The 23,688-nt window shown below is 42.6% G+C and overlaps 1 protein-coding gene across 9 annotated transcripts in view; it reads right to left on the reverse strand.

Annotated features, from left to right (window-relative positions):
• Positions 1-3,172: 3,172 nt before the first annotated feature.
• The window catches only part of RHOBTB1 (Rho related BTB domain containing 1), a 122,840-nt gene continuing 102,324 nt past the window's right edge, over positions 3,173-23,688 (reverse strand). For all 9 annotated transcript variants that reach the window (XM_047825544.1, XM_047825545.1, XM_047825543.1 and 6 more), the window contains 6 exons: positions 19,517-20,496; positions 17,577-17,695; positions 11,611-11,761; positions 8,714-8,802; positions 5,875-5,980; positions 3,173-5,354 (listed from right to left, as the gene is read on the reverse strand). In XM_047825544.1, the coding sequence (XP_047681500.1) occupies positions 5,185-5,354; positions 5,875-5,980; positions 8,714-8,802; positions 11,611-11,761; positions 17,577-17,695; positions 19,517-20,496 (1,615 nt within the window). In that variant the 3' untranslated portion in view covers positions 3,173-5,184. The remainder of the gene's footprint in view (positions 5,355-5,874; positions 5,981-8,713; positions 8,803-11,610; positions 11,762-17,576; positions 17,696-19,516; positions 20,497-23,688) is intronic.

Below are 23,688 nucleotides of genomic sequence, written 5' to 3' on the forward strand. Positions count from 1 at the left end.
GTTTCCTTTATTTTCACCGTGGGCATCCAAGCAGAGAGAGAGAAGGGAATCAAGTTCTTTCCTCAATGATTGCCTGCAAAAATCTAACCATTCTCGTCTTTGGATTGAGAATGTGTTCAGGCTCAAAGGATTCAAATACTCCTTGCATGAGGCCGCATTTGCGTATTACCCATCTCATCTACATTCTACTGGATATTGTGTAACTGAGACGTTGTGTTCCTAGAAATTTTTGTGAGCAATAGGAGTGATTGCTGACAAGTCACTTCATGTCTCCTATCATTGTTTCTACCACTTTCATGCCTGTGGATGTGCAACTATGTGGTTGGTTTCTACCCAAGAGTTACTGCTCCTAAATTATTCCCATATTTTGTAGACTGTAGTCAGATAATACCTAACTTATGAGGCACCTACACATGAACCCAGTGAAAAACCATGAATCTAAATTGTTTAAGTAAACACATACAATTTAAAGGCATAAGATAGAGTTTTCAAGTCCAGCCAGAGGGAACAGAACAGCTTTCTAGAAGCATTGCGTTTACAAGTCACCAGTGTTGCCACACCAGTGTCTTTACATGTTGCATACATCACCTGCCTTCTAACTGGAAATTCAAGAAAGCAAAGTCTTCATCCAAAAATAAATTCAGCCATAAGATATGGAGTAATCTCAAAACTTGGCATTTTGAAACAGAGTACATCTGTGTCTCAGAGTGCTTACTGCAACTTTGAAGTGTGGCTTTGGTCAGTGCTTGTTCTCCGTTTTTCTTTTTTTCGTTCTTTTTTAAAATTATCTTTAGCATTTTGTTTGCTTTGTTGAGCTGCTTCTTCATTACACATATAACAGAAACACATTCTCCTTGGTTAACTTTTAACTCTATATCTTTTTTTTTTTTTTTTTGAGAGAGTGTGGGTGAGTGTGGGAAGGGCAGAGAGCGAAGGAGGGAGAGAATCCCAAGCAGGCTCTGCATTGTCAGCATGGAGTCTGACTCGGGGCTTGAAATCACAAACTATGAGATCATGACATGAGCCAAAATCAAGAATCGGATGCTTAACTGAGCCACCCAGGTGCCCCTTCTCTGTATCTTTAAGGCGATAGTCACGTTCTTCTAGGTAAGAGGAGTTATTGCTACTTGTCCACTAGCATCCAATTAGAGTATTGGATTAAAGAAATGCCCAATTCAAGAAGAAGCCTGATGGCCAAAATTAACTCAGGAAACAACAGATGTTGGTGAAGAGGTGGAGAAAGGGAACACTTTTGCACTCTTGGTGGGAATGCAAACTGGTGCAGCCACTGTGGAGAACAGTATGGAGGTTCCTCAAAAAGTTAAAAATAGAGTCACCCTATGACCCAGCAATTGCATTAGTAGGTATTTATCCAAAGGATACAAAAATGCTGATTTGAAGGGGCACACGCTCCCCAATGTTTATAGCAGTGCTATCGACAATAGCCAAAGTATGGAAAGAGCCCAAATGTCTACTGACTGATAAATGGATAAAGAAGATGTGGTTTATATATACAATGGAATATTACTCAGCGATCAAAAAGAATGAAATCTTGCCATTTGCAACAACGTGGATGGAACTAGAGTATATTATGCTCTAAAAAAAATGCCAAATAAGTCAGAGAAAGACAAATATCATATAATTTCACTCGTATGTGGAATTTAAGAAACACAACAGATGAACATAGGGGAAGGGAAGGAAAAATAAGATGAAAACAGAGAGGGAAGCAAACCATAAAAGACTCTTAAATACAGAGAACAAACTGAGGGTTGCTAGAAGGGAGATGGGTTGGGGGGGAAGGGTTAAATGGGTTGATGGGAATTAAGGACACTTGTTGGGATGAGCACTAGGTGTTCTATGTAAGTGATGAATCACTAAATTCTACTCCTGAAATCATTATTACACTATATGTTAACTAACTTCGATTTAAATAATAAAAAGAAAAGAAAGAGCCTGGTAAATCTTTAGCTTGCAGAAAGGCATTCATTTCAGAAATGCTATACTCATAAAATAGTTTTGAAACTCAGGATTCATTTTATTTTTTCCTCTGACTAGTAGAAGTCAATGTCACAGTGATGAAAACTGAATTTTGATAACTGATATACCATACAATGGAAACAAATGTGAAAAAAAAATCCTAGCAACACTGAATTCTTGCCTTTGAATGTCCATAAAGAAAATACTTGAGTGACCTCTGAACCAGTAGGATTTGTGGGTATTATAATGCCAATGTTGAAATCTTTGATGATTTGCCAGGCATTCCTCTGGGAGAAACTTAGATCAGTGCTTCCTATAGGTAGGACTTCATTGGTATATATTATGTAAATGGTGTCATGATATGGACTACCCACCTTTGAAAGGTGTGGGAAGGTGTTGGAAATCTCACTGTCTTTTCTCTGCAGTTATTTTGTATAGTTGTCAACTCCTTTCCATGGAGTTATAGGAGATATGCCACTCAGAAGAGTGCTGTTATGAGATCTCATTGGAGACCCTTCTTTCCTCTGAGTTTGGGTAGACATTATACTAACTAGAAGTCTAGAAATTGTTTACAGATTTTCCCATAGTCTTTCTTAGGTTTGCTTCTAAAGAAAATATTGATCTTCATAAGACCAAAATGCAACCTTTCACTTAATTGCTGGAAGAATTGTCCAAACCCAGACTATAATAAATCCATTAGGGTAGAGACACCATTTCTTTTTTTCTTTACGTTTATTTATTTATTTTGAGAGAGACAGAGAGAGCACCAGCTGGGGAGGGGCAGAGAGAGGGAGAGAGAGAGAGAGAATCCCAAGCAGGCTCTGGCTGTCAGTACAGAGCCCAATGTGGGGCTTGATCTCACAAAACATGAGATCATGATCTGAGCTGAAATCAGGAGTTGGACGCTTAACTGACTGAGCCACCCAGGAGCCCCCACACCATTTCTGCTTTTTCCAATGCTCTGTCATGTCTAGTGACATAACTGTATTATCCAAGGACAAAGAGCCAGATCCCTCATTTGGCATTTGATTGTCTGCTGGCAATACCAAAAAGATGACGGTCATTAACATGCCTTGTTATGGAAGCACACACAGCCCCCATGACCCAGCACCTTTATCATTTTGACTTTTTTTTTTAAAGCTATTAAAATTATACACATGATATTTTGGTAGTCCTTAAAAACAAAAAGGAGGCATTTTATAGCTAAACAGTTTTATTGGCTTTTTGTGAAATAAAAAACACGAAAACAAACCACCATGGTTAAAGGCCATAATCAGCATCAACCAAATGAACCAGCCACTTGGTTACAGTAGCTGATGACAAACACTAGTGGATATTATTGCTTATTCCCCAGGGTTCATTTACATGTCCATTATATTTTGGCAAGATTACAATCACATGGGAGCTTTGGTTGTATAAATTCAACTCTGACCATTCACTAAAAACTCAACTGTTGCCATTTTATGGTGGGATATATGTCAAATCGTCCTGAGTCTTGACATTTATCCTCTCATTCTGTCTCCTTTCTCCTTCTGTTAATGCTTTACAGCCCCACTGACCAAAAGTTAAAGTAAAAGCATTTACAACCATCCATCTCTACTCTAGTGCCCTCTCCTTTGTCATGAGAGGGTGATGCATTTCTGGGCCTCTCCAAACTCTTGTATCTGGTGTGTATCCACTGCCAGTAAATAAATGTCCATCCGTAATCTGGATAGATTTTCAAATGCATATGGTTGTCAACACTGGGTTTAGACTCAACTCTCTTCTAACTTCCGACAACTAGAAAAAAAATCAACAGCCTTTAGCATCAGTAAGTTGACCTCTCAACAAAATAAGCCCTAGCCCCCGCCATACAACATCCTATGGCAAGTATGGAGCTGTTGCCTTAAAATGCTCTGTATGAGTGCTGTAACGTTTTAATGTACAGAGAAGCAATGATTGACTGCTTCTATAAAGCTCCCCTGCTCAATGCTTTCTATTTTAACACTGAAAACTCAGAATGACAAAGGGTCAGGACTAACTCACAATAGCACCATTTCCTAGACTCTTGGAATAAGATTCCTGTCTGCGTTGGAGAATGCAGGGACCTCAGACGACCCAGCCTCCAGCTTTGTGCTTTCATAGGCCCCGCTGAATCTCAGTAGGGGTGGGTGGTCTGCCTCAGCCTACTTCTACAGTGGCATGAATTTTCCCTGGGAAGAATTAAAAATGCGTGTCTTACAAAGTGAAGTTGGCTGCAGGTGAGAGACCTGAGGAAGCCTGTTTCGGTTGGAAAGACGATGGGACAAAGTCTGGAGATCTTTCCCTCGCCCATCTCGATTCAAGTCATTAGAGAATCTGCATGCAGAAGCATGGCAAGATCAAGGAATACTGCATGACACAAACCCGAACACAGCAATCCAAACACCAACACTCTTATGGTATCTTTTGTATTCAGGTCCACTGGTGGGTTTGCCCTGGATAATGCTGGGATTTAATAAGCCCTTCTAATGATTATAAAGATTATCCTCTTGAATCTGGACATTTTAAACAACAGAAGATTTGATATCACTGTATTTTACATGGCACATATAACCATATAATTACTAGCACTTACACGGCAAATATTGTAAATACACATTCTTGGAGTTGACTTGGTAATTATACCAATGTTATTCAGCAGAACAAAGATTAAACACTCTCTAACTTGCGCTTGGGGGAATTTCATTCCAACCCTTTACTTTACAACGAAAGGATAACCCTCTAATTATGTAATAATGCTTGGTGGTCATGTGGGCAGAGAATCACAGGGTGACTTCATGGTTAATTTGTGGCCTGTAAAATAAAGTAATACATAGTATTTTCATTTCAACAAAATACAAGAGACCATATAAAAATATTTTCCAATTTGGAATTTGAAACATGAAAGCTGGATTTTTTTTCCTTTGTATAAAAACAAACGGAATAACGGACTAAAGTTTATTAAGCCTTCTAACAAAAAATATACATATAGGTTTAAGGAATGCAGTGAGCGTCAACTTCCCTTTTTGTCCAGGCTCATTGATGGGGAGGCTTGTGCTTTGATCCCAACAAAGATAAATGCACAAAAGTGGAGGAAGATCAGTGCCTGAAACCTGAACTATGACTTATCTCTAATAATAGGACTAATTTTACAGTAGTGCTTTTAAAAGTGTGTGTCAGATTACTGATTTTTGTTTCTCTTCCTCCTCAGGCGACTGCTGGAGATGAATTCCAGAAGCACCACTTCCGTCTCGAGTGATGTTTATTTAGTGCAATGTCTTCCTTCTCTCGTTCCCTTTTCACGCGCTGGTAGTGGTCTTCTTCCTTCAGGTACCACACAGGGGGCCAGCGGTGCCGCTCAAAGTATTCCTGGTTGTCTGATGAAGGAAAGATGAAGATGATAATACTCTTGGTTCATCGAATGCTTCCATATTCTAGGTTCTGTGCCTAATGTTTCTCATATATGCTCTCTTATGTATTCTCTCAACAGCCCGGTGTGTAGGACCATTTGCAGATAGTGACAGGCAAGTTTTGAGAGTTACCATCACTTGCCTGAAGTAGCTGGGCACAGAGAACCTGAACCCAGGACCGCCTACTTCAGAGTGTAGGCTTGGCCCTAGGCATGCCCCCCTAGACAAGGATGAGCAACAACCTCGGCTGGGTGTGCAGCAGGGAACCCCGATCCCCACTCCACCCAAATCCCTCAAGGATGAAGTTCTTCAAAGAGAATTCCCAACCCACAAGTCCTTGTGTCACGTCACATGCATGTGACTGCCAGCCAGTCACAAGGAATTCTCCATGAGCTGCCTGCTGCTCATGGACCTTCCCAAGGGCACAGAGGTAAATGCTTCGGTTGGAGGCGATGAGAGCCGGACACATAGGGACCCACAGTCTCACCTGCAGATTTCGATTTGATTTCCTTGCGGAACTTGGAACAAACGCTGTTGTAGTTGGTGCAGATGTGGTGCAAACACCAGGCGGCCAACTGGTGGGCGTTGTGGAACTACAGGGAAGTGACCAAAAAGGGGGGGGTCAGACTCTGCTTTCTAAAGTGGGGCCACAAAGAATAGGAAGCCATGAGAGGGGTGAAAGAGATAAAGGGCCCGTGTGACTAATTCAGTAAACCTCTTGTTTTGACTACAATGTTTTGACTTTGGCCATGGTTCCAACGCCAGCCAAATATAGTGTTTGGCACACCCCTTCCTTGCCCCTGTGATAGGCGCACCGAAAATAATCACCATGCCAGATCAGGAGCTGAGAGTGCGCCTTATCTCCCAGCTTCCCCCATTGCTGGCCCACTCGCGACAAATGACCAAGGCCTCAAGAAGGTGCCAGCCAGCAGTGGAGCAGGGACACCAACTCTGTTTAGGGAAGCCTAGGCCATGGAGCACTCTGTGTCGCATGTCAGAGCTCAACTTGCTGGGGCCGAAGATCTGAAAGAGGAGACTGAAGAATGTGTAACTGTCCTATACCTGTCCTTTGGTTACCTGAGAAGAGGGGGTGGTGTGGGCAGGGTGGCAGGGAGTCGACACTCACAGCATCTCCTTTCTGAGCAGGTGCCTGGGGAGGTAGCAGCTGAGGGAGCTGTGATCAGAACAGACTTCGTGCTCAAAGATCGACAGTCACCTCCCCATTTCTCCCCAAATTTGGCAGGTCTACACCTCACACTCTGTCAACGTCTTTCTCAGACATCCATTCAGTTGTTGGTCCTGAGGTTTCTTTGATTGGGTGAAGCCCCGAAAGTGACAGGGTGCTTCCTCTCTACCCATGTCTCTACCGTGAACAAAGGCCCAGAAGAAAGGCGAAGTCCTCAGAAAATAACTCAAGAAATTCTGAGAATTGCAACCCCAACATTATAGACAATTTTGGCTGACGCTTCCAACTTCTCCTGATAATCAGGTTTCTTTCGGAAAGTAAGATTAGGGCACTGGTGTCCTGGAGTTGGCCTGCACCCACCCAAGGGAGTCAGTTGTGCCTATTTCTTCCCTACTCTGAGTTCAACAATTTCACGTTGTTAAGGTGGGGGGATTTACACCGTGGAAACTGGAAAATGCAACAACAGATCAGGGTCTCACCTGTCCCCAGGCTCATTGTGAAACAAGCCGAGCATGCCACTAGGCCAGGGTATAATGAATGAGCTAAGATATGGAAGACACCATCCTCAACTCTTCCTGCCAATGCATGTCAGGGCAGGGACACAGAGCAAATCAACACAACTGCAAATCATTACCTCAAGTGGCCTCGCCCTATATGGAATTCTGGGTCATTTCATTTTTCTCCAGGAGGAGTATTTACTGGAGAGAGCACAAGTTGTAAACTATGCTCCAGACCTGTTTCAAAAGACCTCAGATTCCAAGTATGGACAACCAGTTAAAAAAATTTTTTTTTAACATTTTATTTTTGAGAGACAGAGAGAGACAGAGCGTGAGCAGGGGAGAGGCAGAGAGAGGGTAAGACACAGAATCTGAAGCAGGATCCAGGCTCTGAGCTGTCAGCACAGACCTTGATGCGGGGCTCCAACCCACAAACTGTGAGGTCATGACCTGAGCCGAGGTTGACCCCTGGCCTAATGAGCCACCCAGGCGCCCCTGGTTTTGATGGGAGCTTGCTAATCCTACTGCAACAGATGTCTGTTCTTGGTTTTAATTGTAACCTCTACTAGGCTGTGTTTCCCACTGGATTTTAGTAATTCATGCTTCTATTTCTGTCACTGCCTATGATTGCCCCATACCATTTGTAGCCACATGTCCTCTTGTCTAGGGTGGTGTCTGATATGTGGGGAGAAAATAAAAGTACTTGTTGCATGGTAAGTTACAATGAGCAGGTTGCTGTGAAGTCCTCTTCTGCCTTTTCCCCTTGGGAATCCCAGCCATCTCGGCCTGCTACTTCCTCCCCCCTTCTCCCTGAAACCACTTCCTCTCCCTTAACTGAGAAGGATCTAAGACTTAGTAAACCACTGCCCTAACACATAAAGGGAGCGAAAACCAAAGCCAGTGGGCTGAGCAAAGGACTGAAGAATTTTTTCTTAGTTCCTCCGTAAACTCATTGTCAGTGAAGTCTATGCCAGGGAGTAAGCATCCCGCATGGGTGCCTTGTATTGTGAGAGGGCTTCTACTCTTCACTGCTCTTTCTTGGACATTCTTTCCCACTTGATTCTCAAAATAATCTGTAAGGTTGACAGGATGATAAGGAAACTGAGGCAGAGTTTAGCTTTGTGCCTTGAGTAAGTTATGCATGACAAAGCTGGAGCTGGATCTTGGGTCCTCGCTGGAAGAGTGCAAGTGTGTACTGGGATTATGGAATCACAATATTGATATTAACAAATACTGATTTTGGAAAACCCCAGGAGAGCTGCAGTAAGATGTAGGGCATTACAGGGCTTCGTGGAGTTCTAGAAACTGTCTGATCTTGGCCAATATGTGTCCAAGAATTCAAACAAGGAGAGACAAAACCTTCCCCTATCATGCCCCACGTTGTTCTCCCACATGTGAAGCTGGTGCCTCGGGGGACAATGGGGCTGGCGTGGGGTAGGGTCCTTGTTGTTTTCTCAAACGAAGCCCAGCAGGGTGAATGGTGCATGAAACGTGAAACTCTCAGATCTTCTCAGTGTACACAGGGCCCTCTGTGACTCAGTGGTGACATCTTTATTTAGACAGATGCAACAGCGGAATGTTTTATCAGCATTAAGTGAACTGGTTGAACACACTGAAAAGGTGAAAGGCAAACTGTTACAGACCTGGGCCAGTTCCAAATAAGAGAGCACTTCCCCGTCGATGCCCACGCCGCTCATTGAGGCCTTCGTCAGCTCCTGAACAGCATATTGCTCTGGGGAAGAGACAGAACGGGAGAAAGTTGAACCATACCCTGTAAGCCAGACATCTCGCCTAGAGGGTCTGGTCTGGGACCACCTAACTGGAGAGGAAGTATGGGACACAGCTCTGGTAGCCATCTGAACTCAGCTCAGGGTGGCCTGTCAGCATGGGGAATTCTGGTCTCCAGCCACTGTACCAACAACTGTGGGACACTCGTTTGCACTTCTGAAATAGCCAGGGTCCTCCAGACCTTTGCTGTCCAGTATGGTAACTACCGGCCACATGAGACAAGTTCAACTTAAATTAAAATTAACTAAAATTAAAAATTCACACCCTCAGTCACACTGAAGTGCTCAATAGCCACATGTATATTGGGCAAAACAGATGCAGAACATTTCCATCCCTGCAGAAAGTTCTATCGGATAGTTCTGCTCTGGAGAATCCAGCGCCTTCATAGAATCCTCTAGACTCTCTGCTATCTTCCTGTTTCACAGTTTCTCCACTCCTATCACTCCAATTCTCAACAGTCTCTGACAGTGGAGGGACTGAGTATCAGAGGAATGGATCCATATGGGGAATTAAAAATTTGAATGCCTATGTCTGTCTCAACAGCTGAAGATGGGTGACATCTTTATTGCTCAGCGTCTTAGAGTCTAAAGACTGGGGAGACCTTCACCCAGAGGTAACAAAAATATGGTTGGGAGAGCCACTTAAGCCTGGGAGCTGCGTCCAAGGCTTGGAAGCTGAATTGGAATAGTGGCTCTGAGACTGAACTGTCTTTGCCTCTGTTTGGGGCCATCACCTGCATTTGGGATTGACCTGTGTGGGTACAATCTAGGCTCCCATTTCTAGCTCCTTGATGTCAAGGTGCTTTTTTCATCTCTAGCCACTGAATCTATTCTTCTAGTCCAATAAACTGTCTTAATCATGCTTACCTTCTGTTCTGGCTCTACGTACGTCTTAGTCAACATGCCTCTATCTGGTCAATACGAGATCTATGTTTGAATGGTTTCTTTGGCACAATCTTCCTTGGCTGGACTGACAAAGAACTATTTGGGACTAAATTTTCCAAAGAAGTCATTGGACTTTTTAATTTCAAGTTAATAGCAACATTTCTTGACATTCCTTTAACATGTAGGTTTGCAAAGCATTTTCACGCCACAAACTGATTTAAAAAAAAAAACAAAACATGTTCTAAACACTCTGTACTAACCAAACACTATAAATGATTAAGGGAATTTTCTTAGGAAGCTCTATATTAATCATAATAGTAATGATAGCATTTAATAACAAAAGGAAAGATGCACAGAAGTCTGTCGTTTACCCGAGAAGCTCTCTTTGATTCAGTTCCTTTCACGGAGAAGTCAGTCCCATGTTTTCATCACCATACTTAATATTTAAGCAGAAATGGCATTATTTTAAGATTAATCACAAACCTTCTTCAGCATATCTGGCTCCAAATTGGTTTTGACTATTTAAAAAAAAAATCAGTTCATCCTCAAAGGATAAATACTTGTAAAAACTGGATAGTCAAATGGATCAGAATCTCTACCTCTGAAAAAAGGAACTGCTTCCTGCAGCCTACTAGAGTTAGAATTTAAAAAATAAGTACACTCTGGGTGTACTGGTTAAAAATAGTTTTTAAAAAGTCAAATAGCAATGCTTCAACAATCTCTTTCTTTCCAGTGGGGGAAGAAGCAAGGCAAGGAGGACTTTGATCTCCTGGTAGAAACCTGGAGTCCAGAGGAATACATTTTCTTTTCTAAAGACACTGCCAGAAAGTCAAGTGCAGATAAGACCAGTTAGTTTGTTCCGACATTCATTTTCATTCACTTAATGATTCAACAGGTATTTACTGGGAAGCTAATATGCTCAGGCACTTTTCCGCATGAGGGGGGCAGGCAGGCCAATGTATGAAACTGGCACTATTTCTGCTTTCACGATTAACAGGCATCAGCTAACGTAGTGACAAACACCCAGATTGCTAACTGACACCTGCAGTGAATGAAGCTGAAGGTTTACATTTAAAAAAAAAGGTATGTGAATATATATATCCTATTTAGACCTGTTTCAGCTTACCAGCCGAACAAATCCAGAAATGACACATAGATTTTGAGAAGTGAAGCCAAGTCCCCCTTTTTCTTTCTCCCAAAATGCTCTTGACAATGTCAGAACATTTTCTAAAATAGCTTAAAAAAAAACCACTTACATAATGCTTACTAGGTGCCAGACACTGTTCTGAGAACTTTATATATATATCTTAACTCCTTAATCTTCGTAACAACTCTACAGTAGAATAACATGGTCCCCATTCCAAAGAGAGAGAAAGCGGAGACACAGTGGTTAAGTGTGAAGTCATCTAGCCAGGAAATGGTGGAGTCAGGATCTGAGCCCGAGAAATCTGGCTCTGTAGCCTATGTTCTTAGCCACTGCCTCCTACTGCCTCTTTCTTAGAGACTGTGTCTGAGCACACATTATGGGGATAATATGGACACAATAGTTTTATTTCAAATTCCATGGTCCACAAATGAGGCAGAGTGCATAGAGCTTCGGTCTCAAGAGCAGGGATCATGCGTTACTCATCTTGATAACTGCATCACCCAACAGGGCCTAGCACAAAGTAGGTGCTTAAGAAAATATTTGTGGAATTGAATTGGGCTGTCTGATTCATCTGATCAATTCCCACCACCCTGAACAAGACAGTTTTATGTTGGGTGATACAAAATTAATTTTTATTCCCTGGAAACATTATTTTTGTTTAAGTGTAATTTTGACAAGCCCGACAGTCAGACGCTGCATGGCCCCCAGTCATCGGCCTTACCTGCAAGTGCAACCAAGTGTGGCAGGCAAAATCTGTTTGCCAAGGCAATTAATTCCAGTGGGTCCAGGTCCAAGTTAGGTGACAACTGCTTGGTATAAAGATAATCCAATACCGCTTGCATTGACATCTTGTTTATGTTCGGGAGATACACCTGAAACGTTATTTAAAAAGCTAAGTTCTGCTGAAGAAAGCAGTGGGTACATTTTCAGGCTACACTGCTTATAAATATCCCAACTGCACGATTTGATATTGGCAAGTCTGGGACACTTGCTTTGAGGCTGTGTATAGAAGTCATTTACTATTTACTGCTTTACACATAACAGTGTGATTTGTAGATGACAAAAGAGTGGGGCTGCCTGACAAAGCCTGATTTGGAATTTTTAAATGGCTATTTGGACTTATAAATCAGACAAATGGGCTGTAAATGTATGATGACATTATGGGCTCTCTTTGCCAAGTACCTTATAATACTCTATTGTGGGGAAAGAAATCTCCTAGCGACATGACAGGTGTTGGGGGGAGCTGCAAACCACACTGTTGCTGACACACGATAGAGCCCAGCTCTCTAAGATGTCAAAACAGAGGATGAGGAACCACCTAGTTGCCACAGTGACTGGCTCGATTCCAACATTCTATCGATAGCAGCTAACACAATATACACACTTCATTGTTTTTCCTATGACACGACTGCATAGATTCAAAATTATCGGAACATTATCAGGTATCAGTAGATTCAGAGAACCCATAGAAATCCTTACCTGGGACATCTGGGGAATAGTTGGTTGGGCATCTTCTTTGTAGGATTTACCTAATCTGTCTCCTGAGTACCTGTAGTTGTTGCTAATATTAATATATGCTGGAGTTCATTAGAGAACCAAGGCATGGATCAATGAGGATGCACACTGCTGGGCAACATAGAGACTCTAAGTAACTCTACAAGACGGACCCCGGCACAGTACAGAACAGTACCATTGGTATTAGCTACTGGAATGATAATGATAAAAATTGAAGGCTTCTTATACACAAGGTACTGTGATCTACTCTGATCCTTGTATCCTCCCCAGGAAGAAGAGACTATTATTTTTGCCATTTTACAGGTATGGAAATTGAGGTTCAGGGAGGTTAAGTCCCAAATCCAAGGTCACAGAGCTAGTCAGTGTCTGGGATTTGAACTTAGGGAGCATAATTCTAAGGTCTGTGGTCAGAGCCACTGTGCAGTATAAGAAACCCTTCATGGCAAGGAAGCAAAGGTTTGTTTGGCACACAGTATAATAAAGTACTGTATTTCACTAACAGTTTTTAAGAATCAGATTTTAAGTTGAGAAGGATAAACAGTTATAAACTTCTGATTTCTGGTGCTTAGCAAACCTCTATATACCACAGAAAGATGATTACATCTCTATTATACATCTAATCTCTCCCTCCTTCTCTCTCTCTCCACAATCTACATGGGTCTCATGGTCAATGCATTCTAGTGTTGTGGTTCCAGAATCATTTAAGCTATCTCAGCCTTCTACGTCATTCTCCTGCATGGCCACCAGCCACCTCAGACAGGGACTGTCCTTTCAGACAGAGCTTTCTCGCTATGTATCAGAGGGAAGGCCCAAAGAACTTCCCAGAAATAGTAAGAAAATTCCACACACACCCCCTTTCAGACATAGTCAATGAAAACAGTTATGATTTGGTAAATAAGCTGTATGGGTTACTACCATCAAGGATTTGACAAAGGTCTTCATTTCAAGTTTCTAGGCAACCTCTACAGTAGATAGAACCTGGCAAGTAGACACTGTTACTGGTGTGATTTTAAAATAAAGAAGCTGTTGTATTGTAATTAATTCCTATTCCAGTGAATCTAATATCAGTTGTACCTGTGCATATGCTTACATACATATACGTTTTTGTACACATGCATTTATCTTATGCAGATCGTGTTTGGATTAGTACAATTTTATACATAATTGAAGGTTAAGTTGTGAAACTTTAAAATTTGGACCATTTTGGTAGTGAAGGTATGTACATTTTACAAAGTCCTAAGTGTGATAAAGTGTTAGTGATCATAAATATAAAAAGTCGCAGAGCTTTCTGTGAAAACCTGCTCTCTCAGCTACGGGGAGGTCTGCTGTTTTGAAAACAACGTCTTAGATGCCAGGGCAAGAGGCTGGGAAAGGCCTGGGGGTTTGTCACTAAAATGAGTGTGACCTTTGACTAATCATTCTCCCTCTCTGATCCTCGGTTTCCTCATCTGTTACATGGGAGAGATTTGGAAGAGGTGATAACCTTCAGCTTTTTCTTCTTCACGGAGACTCTGGATTTGGAAGCTATTCATATTACCTTAGCATTTTTTGTTAAGACTGTGTTCTAAGTCATGACAAAATGAACATCCTAAGTGAAAAGAAATTATTTCTAGCAACAAGAGATGACAGATTCCTGTAAGCAGCCCTGCCCCAATACTTTCAATGTCTTTGGAGTGTTCTGACATTTGATTAAAATAATTTTTTTAACGTTTATTTATTTTTGAGACTGAGAGAGAGAGAGAGAGAGAGAGAGAGAGAGAGATTGTAAGTGGGGGAGGGGCAGAGTGAGAATGACACAGAGAATCCATAGCAGGCTCCAGGCTCCAAGCTGTCAGCACAGAGCCCGATGCAGGGCTTGAACTTACAAGCCTCAAGATCATGACCTGAGCCGAAGTTGGAAGCTCAACCAACTGAGCCCCCCAGCTGCCCCTGGAGTGTTCTGACATTTATCATCATCTGTGGCTTGCTTTTTCCTTCTTGTGTAACATAAGGCAAACAATTTTTTGAAGTGATGGCTTTTTTTGGGCAAATAATGTTAAGGACCATTAGAGCAAATGAAAACAAACGAAAAACACGTTTAGAACACACACCATTCTCGTGTTTCTTTTTTTTTTAAGCCCGTTTCTGTCATTTCAACATTTATGTTTAACTGCATAACAATGGAGAGACTACTTTATAGAACTTTAAAAACAATATAAATGAAGCTATATAAGAAATGGAATTAAGAATTTTGCATCCTACCTGCTGGACATAGCTTAGAAGAAATAAGAGTCAACAAAGAGACTCTAATGCTATCCTAAACTACGTCTCTTATTCCAGTTTCGTTGGTTTAAAATTTTAATTGCAAAGATCAGCTCAGACTATTAGGCTTATAATTAGAGACAGTCTCACAGAGGATGAGAAAGTTTTCCAGATTCAGAGCATTGCTTACTACAATTCAGGCATGCATTTTTAATGAACCACTTGCTGAGCACCTCTGGGGAGAGAATTATGCTTACTGCTACATTAAAAGTAATGAGAAAAATAGAAGTAAAATACAATGTCTTCTTAAATATTAAATGACAAAAAATGTCAAAGTAACGTCAATGGGTATATCTTATTCCTTTCTGGATATGTATGAGAATTCTGTTAATGCCAAAAAGAAAGAAAGACTGAATTTTGAGGTTCGGGAAGTCAGGTTTTCACAGGACAATAAAGAGTTAAAAGGTGGCCTACAAAGGACAGATCCCAAGTCATGGAATATTTACTGAGCATTTAACTGATGTTCCTCCCTCCCCGTGACACGTCCACCACACTTGGCTGGTTTAGGAAGTGTGGAACTGGGGTTTTTTTTAACTTGGGGCTTTCAGGGGACAAAGACTTTCAATTACTCATGGAAAGAATTTAACAAGGATCCTCCAGGACAATGGTCACCAACATTTCTTGAGCTTTCATATGTTCCAAGCACCAAATTCCATGTTTTACACATGTACTCTCATGACTTATCTGCCCTCTGAAGAAGGTTCTCTTGTTATCCCCATATTAAAGATGAGGACACAGGTTTGGAGAGGGCCGGTCGCTTTCCCAAGGTCAAACTGAGACTAGAGTTCAAACTATATAACCATTATAGTCTACTCTGGAAATCAAGAGAAGGGGCAGATGAGGGCACACATGTCAACAGCTCATGGCATTCCTGATTCACTGGCTAAAGGAATTTGGCACAGACCTCCTGTTGCTTGGGTCCATGGTCTCTGTCTTCTAAGCTGGGTAGAAGCCATCCATATGTATTAGCCTCAGCTATCGTTCTAAGTGGCAAATGACCTAGTGTTTCTAAGAGGTAGTGCTAAACAGGTGGCCCCCTCCAAGAGAGGCTGTTAACCATAGACGAGTGCATTCATGTTCACTGCCAAGTTTTTGTTTTGGTCACCTCTCCTGCCCATTTTAATCTGGAGACGATTACAGTCCTTTCTGGGAAGGGATAAAGGGGATTAGCATTTGTGAGGTCAGCTCTGACAGTGTCTCTTTGTGCCTGGGTTCCTGACCTTGATCAAGTTCTCTGCTGGTTCAGTAGCAGGTGCTCTGCCGCACAATCAGCACACATTTCAGTGAGCTGGACACATAAGGGAAGCAAGCCTCTGGGCTCCTCATCTCTGGAGATTACTGGAGCTGGTGAAGTGCCATTCGGATGAAGGCTTATTAATCGGTGCTTCCCCAAATTTTCTTGGAAGTGAGAGTGAAAGAATATGAACACGACCGACATCAAAATAACACTAATGGCAGCGACCATTTACTTAATGCTCATGAGGATCTGCGAGTGTTGACTTTTGCACTTCACCACCACACTGTGGCTATTATCCTGCTTTCCAGAGAGGGAGGATGCCCAGGGCCACACAGCTTATATGTGGAGGAGCTGAGATTCAACCCCTGCGCCCTTCACTGGGCGGCGTCTACCACGCTGGCGTAGTTTCAGTGACATGGCTTGGAAACATCTTTGGTGGCACAGGAAAGACTTCACTACTCACAGCTGCAGACCTCCGGGCTTATAAAGGCCGGCAGACAGCTAGCGAGGTCATCAGAACAATCCTAACATTTCTCCTCCCCCCACAGCAGACAGGCTTTTGCTGGGAGTTGGTTTAGGAGCAGCTGCAGTTTGTTCTGAAAGCAGGAGGTGGCCTAGTGACCTCCTCTGCCCCAGCCATCCCTGCTTGTGAGGCCGTGACTCTGCTTCCCTACTTGGGGATGCAAATGCAGGCTCCCGGGTCACTGTGGGAGTGCTCAGATTTCTGGTGTGAGTGCCTTTCGAGAAGTTAGCTCTTGTTTTCTCTATTTCTTTTAAAAGTGTGGAGAGATGCTGAGATCAGCAAAGCGAGCCTCTTAGGACAATAAACTTGATGGGGTGTCCCCCTTTAAAAAAAAGATGGTTAAAAAATACTTTCAGAACTCAACAAAAATGCTTGCTCTTCTAGACTAAAGTTAGAAGTGCTTGAATGGAATTTTTCTTTCTTTTCCAACAGGGTTTGTAAAAAGATGAACACAGAATGGTTTCAAGATACTGCTTACTCTGCTCTAAGAATATCTTTTATTCGGAGATAGGGCCAGCGTCTGAGAAGTGACTCAGTGGCTTCCACTAGATCTAAGCATTGACAGCGGTGTGTTCAGAGGAATGGCCATTTGCTCCATTACTGTCTTCCTCCAGTTAACAAAGGCTTGGAGAAGATGAGTCGGGGCAGTGCCTCGGGGGATGCTGTAGCTCAAGGAGATGTCGAGGGCCATCCAGTGCACCCCTCATGGTGCAGATGAGAAGGCAGGGGCACAAGGATGTGGCTTCTCTGGTTGGGGGCTCAGCTGAGCCCAGGATGCGGGTAAGCGAAGAAACTTTTCACCCACCGAACTTCTGGAAGACAGACTGCCCCAATTGCATGTGAGTTTGATAGTGTCTTGCTTGGTGACATTTGAAAAAAGTATAGCTGATCATGTTTTACAAATGATAGCAGTGACCATAAAAGGGTGATGCGCAGGTACCACTCAGGTGCTCACACACCACGAGTGAACAGTGGACCATGGCTCCCCATAACAGCAAAATTAAGAAGAGGGTGACCTCCATGGAAGCAGTTGAAGAGCTGAAGTCGTCTGGTTAACCAAACACACACACAGTCATAAAGATACTACTTAGGCTTCTCGGAAGGCACATACCTCACTGTTGGCGCTTTCCACAAACGAGCCCCCAAACATGGCAGCCATCCACTTGCAGCTACAGATCAGCAACGGTTTGTGGGCACTGATGGCTCCATCATCCAACCTGAACGTCACATCTGCCCAAAGATCGAAGAAACATAACCATGAGCCAGCTTTGCTGAGAGTTCAACCCACAGTCACCAACCTGCGTCTCTTACTCTCTTTTCCGTGTCTCTACTTAGTGATTTGGTATCAACCACTACACCCAGATCCCTCTATGTCATCCAAGGATTGAGGAGTAAGTATATAAGATGACACATGAGATCACGATACAAATTCTCTGAACCACATGGTAACATAAAGGAGAGGAATAGTTTTTCTCCCTTACTATGAAAAATTTCAAACATACGGAACAGTGGAAGAAACAGTACAATGATAACTCATTTATCACACTGTTAACATTTTGCCATGTTTTCTTTAACTATGGGTGAATGAGTATGTGTGTGTGTATATGTAGTGAATATGTGTGTATGTGTATATATACGTGTGTAAACATTTTTTAAATGTTTATATTTATTTTTGAGACAGAGAGAGACAGAGCCTGAGTGTGGGAGGGGCAAAGAGAGAGAGAGACACAGAATCTGAAGCAGGCTCCAGGCTCTGAGCTGTCAGCACAGAGCCCAATGTGGCACTTGAACTCATCAACTGTGAGATCATGACCTGAGCGGAAGTCAGACACTTAACCAACTGAGCCACCCAGGTGACCCTATGTGTGTAGACATTTTTAAAAGCATGACACTTCTAACTACTTTATCAAGAGTTTTCTAAAAATAAGAATATACTTCTAGATAATCATATCATTATTACTCCTAAGAAAATTAGTAATATCATCGTCTAGTTCATACTCAAAATTTTCCAATTATCTCTAAATTGTATTTATAGGTTTTTTTTTTAAAGACAATCCAGTTGAAGTTCCATGTTGTATTTGGTCATTATGCCTTTGCATTAAGGGGAGGGCGATTCAATCCATTTCACTTAAGGTCCATTGTTTACTGCAGGTTTGTAACATTTCTTTTCATGATTGTTTCTATTTCATGATGGTCAATGTTTCAAGTAAATATTATTCATAAGTTTTAAAATTAATGAACAGACTCAGTAATCAATTACTGAATGTATAGTACTAAATATGTACTACCAAGGCATTATGAAAGATAAAGACAAAATGGAAGTATCCACGTAAATAAAAGTCAGGAAGTCAAACTTTAACAATGAAATACACACACACACACAGACACACACACACACACTCACACACACAGAAGGCTATTTCAGAATTTAGTAGAAACAAACAAGCAATTATGTGAGGACACTGTGGTCAGCATACAGCATAGTTATCAAGGATAAAGAAGAGGCAAGAGAAATAGAGAAGTGTAGGGTGGTAGAGTGCGAGAAAGGATAGGGAGGGGGAAAAGGACAGATGAGGCACCCTTGATAGGAAGGCAGAGGGTTGCCAAAATCACCTCAAGGATTTCAAGGCCAAAAGGTCAGTGGAGAGCAGATGTGGTCAGGGAAGGGAGCCTGAAGGAGTTGAACATCGAGCTGACTTGCTCTGGCTCTGGTGCAGGCTCAGGAGGAATGTGACCTAACTGAGAAGCGCCGTGAGGGTACTTTAGAGGGCAGCTTGCGTGCAAATGCTGGCTCTACCATTTACTACTGTACAACCTGGAGGCAATATGCCTAACCTCCCTGTCAATTTCCCCATCTTCAAAATGGAATAGTATTTGGCCCATTAGTCTGATAAGAATTAAATAGATGGATACATTCAAACTAGAAGGTTACATAAAAAAATAAGCATGGACACATGTTAGTGCTGGTTACTCTCTTGCCTATTTGGGAACAGCTAATGTTTGATAAATCACAATCAAAGGGATCGATGACTTTACCGTTGGACCCCTCACCTGAGAACGACCCTTTGCTGAGGCACTCTTTTATCCGATTGGCCTTCCTGACATGAAATGCTTTCGTAATCTCCTGGTTCATGAAGGCTTCCTTGTTCATGATGTTTTCCACCATCATCCTCAAATCAAACATCTCCAGAACCTCTGCGATCTGAGCCAGGCCCACCAAGTCCTTTTCCTTTTCATCCAGTTGTCCCGTATAAAGAAACTGGAGCAGGGTCCGGAAAGGGCCTGGCTGGACGGAGGAGTCCATCCTGACCACAGTGACAGGGCCCACGCGCTTTGAAACGGGATTGGCTTGCATTTCCTTGTGCATGCCAAGGAACCCCTTGCTCCAGCCTGATAAGGTCTGTGTCTCCGGAGTCGAGCTCTCGCCTTCCAGAGCCAGACTCTCCTGCTGGGACAGGTTCTGGCTCGAGGCCTTCCACTGATTGGCCTGAGGTGTCCTTGGCGTTCCTTCCTCCCGCTCCTCGTCTGGGTCAAGGCTCAATGCCGGCCCCTGGCAATCCCTGCTCTGCTTCTCTTTCTCACCAGCTCCTTCGCTCCAATTTGGGGTTTCTTCACATTCCATTAAAAAAAGATCATAAAATTTGGAAGAGGAGGTAGCGAGGTAAATTCGATGTGCAAAGATGTGCTCTTGGTCCTGAAGGATGAACAGGACGTCGGCACACAGAGGATTGTCCAGTAAACAGGCAGCTTCGCTTGTCCCCATGGAGGGACATTCTGGAACCTTGATGACCGGCGGAGGGGCTTTTGGAGGTAGGAATGGTGCCTGAAGTAAAGGCTTCTGGACTTTCTTTAGGTGGGATTTCCAGAACTGCAGGTGTCGGCGGGAAATCAGGGCTGCTCGGATCGCATTGTCAAACACGTCCTTGATTCCGAACTGGTCAAACACGCTTGTCTCATAGTACGGTATGCCCAGCTCCTTTGCAACCTCTCGGCCTTTTTCTGGGGGCAGAATATCCCCTCTCTTTATGGGCCTAAAATGGAGTATTTAAAAAAAATTATAATCAGCCTTATTTTAGGGAAAAAAAAAGTAACAAGGGTCTATCAAAGCACCTAATAGAATTGTGCCTTTAAAGTCCTTATTCAGACTTTTAATAAGGCTCTTGAAAAATCGATCTACCTCAAGCTTTCCAAATATAAAGGACTCAGGCCTGCAGGGGAAAATGCTTTCAGGAATAACTATAGTAACTGAAGTATCGGCCATTTGCTTGCTATTTGATCCTGGGCAAGTTACTTAACCTTCTTAAGCCTTGGTTCTCCCAACTGTAAAATAGGAATAAGAATAATAAACACCTACATCTTAAAGGACTACTGAGAAGTTGAAATGAGATCATATGCTTAGCATGGTGCCTGGTCCACAGGGAGTGCCTGACAAATATTAGCTGTTACAACGATCACAACTGTGACGTCTGCACCTTCATCACCACGTTATGCTTACATTTTGCTTGATAACTTTACAGTGAATCCATATACCTTTTCTCACTTGAGCCTCACAAAAACCCTAGGGGTGTTATTCGCATGCCACCTCGTGAAGAAACCGAGGCAGAGAGTCTAAAGGGTTTGCTTCAGGTCACATTCGCAAGTTGAAGAGAGACCCCTGCCCAGCAGTTAAGAGTCTAGAAGCCCCTAGTCCTAGACTAGTTAAACGGTCCCCATCCAATAGCCAATTAAGTCTCTTGCATCAGATCTGTGCTTCTCCTTTCATGCCTAACTGCTTCTCTTCTCTTCTGCCTCTGCAGTCACGCCCTCAGCCTCTTTCACTTGGACTACGGCATTAGCCTCTGCACTGTCTTTCTTCAGACTCTCCACATTTCAGCCCACAGTTTCCACTGCTGCACGAAACATCCTTACATCACACAAGCATGACTTTCAGCTGTAATTCTTTTTAAAAATTTCCTCTGGTTCCACACAGCCCTTCAGGCTGGCACACAAGGCCCCTTTACATTCTAATCAAACCCAGGGAGGCCAGGCGGAATAGTGCTGTGACTATGGCATAGCATAGTAAAAGACAGGTTCCAGAACATAATTAACTTTGTTGTTCCATTCTTCACAAACACACACTTGATTCTGAGACACACTCTTAGGAATTGATCTTCCTAAATAAATATTTGGCTTCCAAAATCGAAGGCAATGTGTGTGAAGTGCACTGGTCTTAGGAGAAATACGGTAATACTGGTTACCGAATTGGATCTGAAGCCCTGGACAGAGCACAAGGAAAAAAGGCAGGGTGTTGCAAAGGCAGAGGGAAGTGCAGGGAAGAAGACTTAACTTCAAAGTTTGCTTCTCTGGGCTTTTTGTGCTCCTTCTTCCTGGGACTGACTTGGAAATCACTAACTGGCAAAACTCTTCAAGGCTGCGCTCAAATACCAGCTCCTTCATGGGATCGGGACTGTCCCCTCTGCTGTCCTCTAGTGCTCTGTAACTCTCCTCCTGTCCTCCACACGTCTATGGTTGTGAGGCCTGATTATCTCAGCATATTCTTTTACACAGAAAGTTCTGGATGCCAGGGGCAGTCTCTCTTTCACTGTGAGTCCCCTTTCCCTCTATGTGGCTTCTAACATTCAATTCCTAGTCCATGCATTTAATAGAGGGACTGTGAAAACAACATGAAACATTTTCAGAAAATTTATCCAAAATGCAACAAGAACATCCGAAATTGTCTAAAGAAAATACTATTTGCTTTTGCTGTGAGAGTGTAAAAAGCTGTGTCTGTACAAAATTGCAACAAGCCTATCAGGCAAACATTGAAGGAAGGTATTAATATCAACACTTTTGGGAAAGCTATGCTCTCTGGCAAAAAATGTAGTTAAACATAAAATATATATAAAGTTATTTTCTTTTATGACAGGAAAATGGAAGGGGCATGGGCTTTAAAAAACTCTTACTTCCCCCTAATATTGGTATTCACATTTTATACAAGTAAAACAAATCCCCCCTCAGTTTGATTTTTAAAGTTGTGACATTTTAAAAAACATCTACTAGATGGAGCACCACTAGGGTGGCTCAGTCGGTTAAGCGTCCAACATCTGTGCAGGTCATGATCTCACGGTTCGTGGGTCTGAGCCCTGCATTGGGCGCTGCGCTGACAGCTCTGAGCTTCAGATTCTGTGTCTCCCTCTCTTTCTGCCCCTCCCTCACTCATGCTCTGTCTCTGTCTCTCTCTCAAAAAATAAATAAACATTAAAAAAAATTTAAAAACAATTACTAGTAACATTTAAATACCAGTGTTCCTGTTTTGCAACTATAGGTCCATATGATGTTTTAAAACTAGACACCACCATTTTGGGAATGAAATATTCTCAGAGGTTGGATTGGGGAAAACGAGAAGGTTAAAAACACTTGGATATGTGTATTTGCATGAACCTGATGTTCTGGGGGGCCAAGAACCGGGACTAGTCAATCTGAATGTTCATTAACTTTATTAAACTAATCATAGTTTCAAGAATGACATTACTATGAGTAGCTACTATTTTGTTTAGTATTTTGCAAATTTCAAGGCACTTATAATTTTTTTTTAAATATTTACTTATTTTTGAGAGACAGAGACAGAGACAGAGTGTGAGTGGGGGAGGGACAGAGACACATGAAGACACAGAATCCGAACTAGGCTCCAGGCTCTGAGCAGTCAGCACAGAGCCCAATGCAGGGCTGGAATGTGGGGCTCAAACTCGTGTCGCCAAAGTCAGACGCTTAACTGACTGAGCCACCCAGGTGCCTCAAGGCACTTAAAAAAATTATTTATTTATTTTGAGAAAGCACACGTGGGAGGGGCAGAGAGGGAAAGAGAGAATCCCAATCAGGCTCTGCACGGACAGTGCAACTCAGGGCTTGAACTCATGAACCATGAGATCATGACCTTAGCCAAAACCAAGAGTAGGTCGGTTAACTGACTGAGACACCCAGGTGCTCCCAAGACACTTTTATTCACACCAGGTTGCAATTATAAAATTCATTTCCAGAACTGGCCAACCAGTTTACAAAAATGGGTTCCTCACCTAAGAGGGGACGGTGAGCACGAGAAGGGTCAGTATTAACAAACTAACTTAAAGCATATGGCTGATTGATGGGGTCCCAGAACCACCGAAGAGCATAACCCTAGGCTACAGGGACATCTGTTACCTCTAAACTTTAATTTGGCCAGCACAGCAAAATACTGAGTCCCTTGG

The sequence above is a fragment of the Prionailurus viverrinus genome, chromosome D2 (genome assembly GCF_022837055.1).
Source record: "Prionailurus viverrinus isolate Anna chromosome D2, UM_Priviv_1.0, whole genome shotgun sequence".
Lineage (NCBI taxonomy): Eukaryota > Metazoa > Chordata > Mammalia > Carnivora > Felidae > Prionailurus > Prionailurus viverrinus.